Below are 7447 nucleotides of genomic sequence, written 5' to 3' on the forward strand. Positions count from 1 at the left end.
ATATACAAGTACAGTAATCAGCACAAGTTTATATAATATTTTTCAAATAACTTTTCGTGCTAAAATATATTAAAATAATATTTTTTTTATTTTTTAAAATTTATTTTTGAGATCAACATATCAAAATAATTTAAAACATATAAAAAAATTAAAATTTTATAAAAACACAGTTTGTAACACATTTCCAGCCAGTATAATACGCATTGAGAACTGGACTCGTGTATAGAAAGATAAGCATATTGGAGGTATCGACTGTTGAGTACTGCTATTGCTTTATAGAGAGACAAAGGGCATCCTGTTTTCTTTTAGCCCTTCCTCGGTTTGTGGCAAAGCATGAACGATGGTTTTTATTCATGTTTTCTCTTTCAAAATAATTAATTTGTATGCTTGGAACTCATCAACATCATTACCTTTTTGTGTGAGTGGTGCATATCATGGCAGCAGCCTATGTAGGAAAAACCACATGATATAGAAATTGTGTAGGATTAGGTTTTTGAAATTAAAAAAAAAATAGATATAAAAATATATTTAGTTGAAGAAACAGAGATAAAGACATTAAATAAATCTATCTCTTGAATAATTTTAAAGTGAATTTTTATACTATTTTTTAAAATAAAAAGATATATATCTTTTTTGTCTCCACTAGTTTTGTTTTTTTATCTCAAAACAATAATCAGATATTATATATATAAAAGACAATTAGTTATTCAACAACACAGGGACCCAAAATCCATACGTGACGCCTTAAGTTGATTCCATATAAATCTATTATTCTTTTGTAATTATATGTAATATTAGTTTTTATCATTTATGTACAATTATTATTCTTTTGTAATTATATGTAATATTAGTTTTTATCATTTATGCACAATTTAGGTATATATGTGGATTATCCTAGCTAGGTTGTTTGTGTGATCATGGGTTTTTGGCCCTTCAATCATGTTGCTCTTTGAAAGGGATTCCCTTGCTTCCACCTTAAGCCATTTTCACACTCAATCAAGTGTCATTGTCTGCATTATGCCTTACCTAAATGGTAATATTACACACATATGCATGTCATGCTTTACCCCTTTTGAGTGAGGCCATGGTAGTGGGAGCTAATTAATTATTCACATTTTTTTATTTTTTTATTTTTGGGGTATGAGTATTCTCTTTCACTAGTGTCACACAAGGAAGAAAAGCCGTCTAGCCTGGTTGTGTATTGCCAACAGAATCGTTATTTTCTTTGCCTGTAGTCTTATAGGGTCCATCTTAATTAATTATGATTTTAAACTACATAGAAAGACATTTTAATTAAGTTTTAATTCATTTGCGATATTGTATATCTGCCACACAACTGTTTTTAAATTATCAAGCTCTTACATGATGTTTTTCTCGTTAATTAATTGAATTATTAGTTTGTATCTTCAATTGAAATTAGATTATTTACCCCATTGATTTTCTTAAGAGATCATCCTCCACGTTGATTTAATATATTCTTAAGAAATATATTTTTAGTGCTGATCTCAAAGTTCAGACTCTAGAAGTTACTGGATTAAATTTCGATTCGGGTTTAGTGAAAACCTCCTCCATGAAATGATTTTCAATGATTTGTTTCAGCCGCATGAAAAATATCAAATCAAATACCTGGTTTTAACGAATACCCACTTAGTTGCATGCATATTCTTGGATTATTCTGAGCTATGTACGTATACTATGTCAAAAAAATCTTAGCAATTACAACTATAGTAATAGCATCCTGTCAAATTAAGTTAAAGTCATTAGCTTTTGGTTCTAATCAGAGAAACAGATAATTAAGCAGAGAAAGCTGAGAGCAATTAAGCTGAAATTAAGGAACCAAAAATGAAGGAATCCGTCCAGCCATTCACTCACTCACTCTCTCTCTCTCCTCATTTGTATCACCACTTTACTGATAAGTGAAAGGAACTGGAAGCCAATGAAAGGGCTTTTTCATGGTGGCGTATGCTGGTGGGTCCCTTTCAGCACACGGTTCGAAAGGCCTTTTGGACTCCTACAAATACCCGCATTCCCCCATTCGTAGTGCCATCAAAGCGAGCAGCCCTCAATACTACTTATATTCTTTGTTATCAAACACCACACCCTCCTCTTGCTCACATCTTCTGCAACCCAGCACCCAGTGGTCTGTCTATTTGCAGACCTCTGTTGGATGCTGCTGCTGCTTTGCATTCATTTCCTTGCTTGAGGTAACAATACAACTCCCTTAACAGCCTAGCTATGTCATGCTAGTGTATGTTTCTTGTGCTATACATGCTTGATAAGTTTTTTCTTGTAGTATAATTTGTTTGCAACAATTCTGTACAGGTAATCGGAGAAGATTGTGATTCCTGTTATTTGATCATCATCTTTCAGTGTATATATATTTATATCCTGGAGATGTCATCTTTTAGCAAGAGCCTTCGCTTATCTTCTTCATCTCTCGAAAAAGAGAACATGATTCTCCCAAAGAGGCAGGGCATAGTTTCCATTCTTGGGTCTGATGTTGAAAGAACCAAGTCTGCTGCAGCTTCTCTAAGAAGAACTCTCTCAGCTGATATGTCCTCCAAGAAATGGCAGGCACAACATGGGTTCTATCCCCTCAAGAAAATTGCATCGTCTGACCATTTCCCAGCCTGTAATATCACAGACTCTTCATCTTCAGAAGATGAGGATTATGAAGACAGGCCTAAAGGGACTGAAGCTCAAGGGCAATTTGATATCTGGAGCTCAATTCAAGAAGACAAGAACAAGAAAGAGGTTGAAAAGCCAGGGCAATTTGATGTGTGGAGCTCAATCTTATCACAGAAGACAAAAGAGGACTCCAAGAATGTTCAACCTTATGTCCACCCTCTTGTTAAGAGATCAGCAAGTTCTTTAAGCAAGAAGAGCCTAGAAATATGCACTGAAAGTCTTGGATCAGAAACTGGTTCTGATGGGTTCTCGTCATATCCACCATCAGAGACTAGTGATGCAGAGGAGGACAAAGAAGAAGAGCAAAGACAAGAGAGAGTGACACTAAAGTTTGACACGGAGGATTTGCGAGTAGCCAAGTATAATCTTGCAGCAGCAAATTGCAAGAAATCTCAACCAAGATCATTCCCTCCTCCAATCCCTTCACTATCTAGCCGTGATGGGGCTTCTGTACTCATGAAGTCTCGTCGCGATAATGGTAGATTGGTTCTTGAAGCTGTTTCTGTTCCTTCACAGAAAAACTTCCATGCTCAGCGCCAAGACGGTCGCCTTGTGCTCACCTTTGCCAATACTGTTGATCAAGACGAAGAAGAGAGACAAAAGAATGAAGAAATGAATGTTATGGAACAGTTTGATGTCGAGATTGAGAATTCTGAAGATGAAAAGGAGTGTGAAGAAGATGAAGAGGAAGTGGAAGAAGAAATAGAGGAAGATGTGGTGGAGGATGGCGAGAACGAGAGAGGAGGAGACAAGGAGGCGAGGTTTGTGATGGAGGAAGCACCAAATCTGTCAAGTGGGGTCATAAGTGTGCATAGGCTAGCGCTCATGATGAACAAGTCCTTGGTGTTCGCAAATAGAAACCCAACATGGCCTAACAAGTTCAATGACATTTCCAAATTTGGTGAGGTGGAGCCAATCACCTCCCTGACACAATCACTCCCACCGCGGCCCCCGGTGGCTCGGATGATACCCTCTCCACCAGCAGCTACCATGGCAACCACCGAAGTCACAGCAAAGGCAGCTGCGTCTTTTAATGCTTGTGAGTACTTTTGGAAGCCAAAGTCCATGACAACAACAACAACATCAGCTCTTAACCCAATTAGCCAAAAACAAGCATCGTCATTAGGAATCCATGACAACAAATTGGCCCTTTCGAAGAAGTTTGTTCCAAATGAACAGCAGGAATTGGTGGTATTGAGAGGGAACAAGGGAGATTACTTAGTTCCTTTGTTAAAGAGTTGCAAGGAGCCAAGGAAGTCACTATTGTTTTGGGAGCCCCATTGCATTGCCACCTCCTGATGGTCCATCCTCATAATCCAAGAGTTAATCCCAATCCCCAAATGCAAATCCCAGTCTACTATTACTATAATTATCACTTTATAGATGTATTATTCCATGATGTCCCTTTGTCTCCCTATTTTTCACTTCCACTTCTTGAGGGGAGGTGTTGTGTAGTCAAATAAAGCGTACTCAAGGGAGACAGAATATATACTTTGATTTAGCAGATCAAAGAGAAACAAAAGAAGAGATGACTTGACAGTGTTGTTATACAACCTTTTTTTATCAGCCTGTGCTGTTAATAGTTGAACAAAATCTTAGCATCATCTTTGACCTTGGTGGACTGTCTTGTCTGTCTCTCATAAACCACGGTGGGTGGTCTCTCTTTTTTTTTCATTTTCCTTGCTTTTCCATTTCTTGAGCTAGCCAGTGAGCTTTCAGTGTTGGTCTTGTCTGCCCTAACAGTTCTTAATTTTTAGAACATCATGATCATCCTTGGATATGGGATGTTGTTGTTTGGCTTAAGCTTATCATTGTGAAGGATATTTCTGATCAATTAATAATACTTGCATATTTTAATCCTATTACCTGTTACTTAACTTGTGTTTGGAATGATTATAGCATATATAATTTTGATTTTGATTTGAAAGTAAATTTAAAAAAAAATATATAAATTATAATTTTTTTAATTAAAGTTTTAAAAGAGAATTTCAAATAAAATTTATATAAAATTATAATTAACCAACCAAAAGTAAAAAACTTATATCGCAACACATGAATCTATAGAAACAAACAAAAACTTAATTGATTCACAATTCTTTTTGAGCAGATACGAAATCATTGAAGGTTATGTAATCTTTCAACAATTCACTAAAGAAAATGGAGGTCCGAGAGCATGTGATTTAAGTTTTATGGCTTAATGGCACTATGGAAGCTAGATTAGCAGTTTTTCGAGTTGATACAGTTTATTTATTTTTTTAAAAAAAATACTATAGATGCTCAGTGTGTGTATTGTGACATGTCAGTCATTACACTATGAATTATAATAATAAAATCAAAAAGTTATTTGCAAATTGAACAAAGAAAATAAAGACTTTACATGGTTTTTTATTATAGTTAAATGACTTATTTGTCCTTATAAGCAAAATTTTCTAAACCTAGTTGAGGGGCTTTATCATGTTTTTATTTTTTAAATAGTAAAATGATTAATTTGACCTTAAATGCAAAATTTTTATAACTTTTTCATATTGTTTTTTTGTAATAATAAAGTTTGTTGAGGAGCTCTTCAATAATTAATTTAATATAGATATTATTAAAACATGGCTAGCTCCTGCCATGTGGATTACCTTCGTGGTCTTTGGATGGCGTATGAGATGTCGTATGATGGTTATACAGTGATTTCTAGAAAGACACTTAATTTGTCTCGGCCTCCCCTTCATCATGCGGTGTGTTTTCCAAATGGCTGAAATGAACCCCTTTTTTTTCCCATCTCTCCCCATTGATTTCCATATTAACCCTGCAAAATTTAAAAGCAATCCTTCAATTTATTATTTCTTCATATTTGGTCCATGTTTTTTTAATTACTTTTTTGTTTTATTTGAAATGATTTATGAAATTGGTATATTTTGTTTTTTAATTTCACCCCCCTTCAATTTTTTTTATCTTCCAATTTTGCTCTACATTCTTTTAATTTATATTTGTTTTATTGAGATGATTTTAATTGTTTTGTTTTGTGATTTTTATCCTTTTGAAGTTTTTTTTTACCTATTTGATCCTCGTTATTTTAATTGCTAATTTTTTCCTTGAAATTTTTTAAAATTGATATTTTTTTTCGATGTCATGCTTCCCCATTGAATTTGTTGAAAATTGAATTCAGGTCTAGGATTTCACAAGTTGTTAGTTTGGGAGATTAACCCAGGTTTAGAAAACTCGTCCAGGTTCACTTTTTTTTTCTTTTTTGAAGTTTTTTTTTAGTTTCATCCCTTAGCATTTATTTAATTGGAGACTGAACTCTGTTATTTTTTTATTTGCTTTTTAAAGGATTTTTCAGTAATTTTAATAATAACTCGGGTTATCTTGGATCTTTTTATTTATCATTCTCTGTTAATTTTAACTTTTTTAGAAATTTTGTTTTTCAATTATATTAAATTGATTGAATAAATATAAGCATGAGATGTTCATCTTATGATATTTTATTTAGTTTGATTTATGGGTCATTGCTCTGATAGCGGTGCAGCCTCTCTTGGTGTCATCATGAAGCCTTCGCAATGAATTTTGAACCATCTTGATAAACTCTTTCTAATAGTTAAGCAATGTCCACATCAGAGCAATGGTAGGTCTTCAACAAACTTTTCTTTATTCTTCTTCCAATTATAATACTAGAAGATTAGTTTTTAATGTTTAATTATTGCCTTTTCTATTCATGTTATTTGCAATGTATTTTTTAAAATTATATTATTAAATTAACTGAGTTTATTAAACCTAGTTAAATCAATAATCTGGATCTCATATTTTTCTTGTTTCTTTATAAACACTAACATCGCCTTTACATTTTTTTTATGTTAGGAAAAAATTTACTAGGCCCGCGGCATAGTGTAAGCCACATATCTAGTCGGTAACTATAAGAAGTAAGAAAATGGATGTTTGAGAGCAATATATAACTAGGATATCTAAGTTTTAACACTTGATTTTACAACTAGATAATTAACAAAAGGTAAACCAAGTATGGAAAACATTGTAGCATGTGAGTGAAAATATTATTCACTATAATAGTGTTTCACGGTTTTGCTCCTCGTACCAAAACATTTAACCCTAGCTAGTTGGAGGATTGAAGTCTTTTTATAAGGCCTATTAGTTATTATCAAATTGATTGGAAATAAAAAAAATATATATCTTCTCACTTCAATTGCAAAGTGAAACAACCAAAATATTCTTAGAAGCGAAAAAATTAAAAATAGTGTCAAGAGGCATTTTTGTATTTTCATAATGGTTTTTTCGTTATTATCATGTTAGTTGAGGGGAAATTTGGTATTTGATAAAATATAAAAATAAATAAATAAAAACCATAATGAAACGATCAAAATACCTTTAAAAGCAAAAAAAAAATTAAAATTGGTGTCAATACGGCTTTTTCATCTTTTCATACTAATCTGTTTTTATTATTATCAAGTCAACTTATGGGCAATTTAGTATTTGACCAAATATAAAAAAATAAAAATAAAAACAAAAGGTTTATAAACATGTGGCACACTCTTCGGCGCATGGGAGACACTCGTGCCCTTCAGGCAACACGTGCGCGCCTCCCGACATCCAAAAATACACTTATGTCATGTTGGTTAGAAGCATCACTGCATCCTCTTTCTAGTGATGCAGCGTGTGTTGGCAATAGTTGTCTAATTTATTAAAATGTCTAATGTTAGTGTTATTTATTCATTAAAAACTTTTTAAATAAAAAAACTTGTGGTAGATCTATTATATAGAA

The 7447-nt window shown here is 33.2% G+C and overlaps 1 protein-coding gene across 1 annotated transcript; it reads left to right on the forward strand.

Annotated features, from left to right (window-relative positions):
• The first annotated feature begins 1937 nt into the window (after window positions 1–1937).
• Window positions 1938–4548, forward strand: LOC133675579 (protein FAF-like, chloroplastic). Its single transcript, XM_062097002.1, has 2 exons — window positions 1938–2204; window positions 2323–4548. Exons 1-2 carry the CDS (start codon window positions 1953–1955, stop codon window positions 3985–3987), a joined length of 1917 nt encoding a protein of 638 aa, XP_061952986.1. The 5' UTR covers window positions 1938–1952; the 3' UTR covers window positions 3988–4548.
• Window positions 4549–7447: the final 2899 nt, after the last annotated feature.

The sequence above is a fragment of the Populus nigra genome, chromosome 1, assembly GCF_951802175.1.
Source record: "Populus nigra chromosome 1, ddPopNigr1.1, whole genome shotgun sequence".
Classification (NCBI taxonomy): Eukaryota; Viridiplantae; Streptophyta; class Magnoliopsida; order Malpighiales; family Salicaceae; genus Populus; species Populus nigra.

What these genes read in the sequence shown, in the direction of transcription:
- LOC133675579 (XM_062097002.1), top strand. Translation starts at nt 1,953, where the DNA reads ATGGTGGCGTATGCTGGTGGGTCCCTTTCAGCACACGGTTCGAAAGGC. An exon ending in CATTCATTTCCTTGCTTGAG is followed by an intron (nt 2,205 to 2,322) that starts GTAACAATACAA and finishes AATTCTGTACAG; the next exon opens with GTAATCGGAGAAGATTGTGA.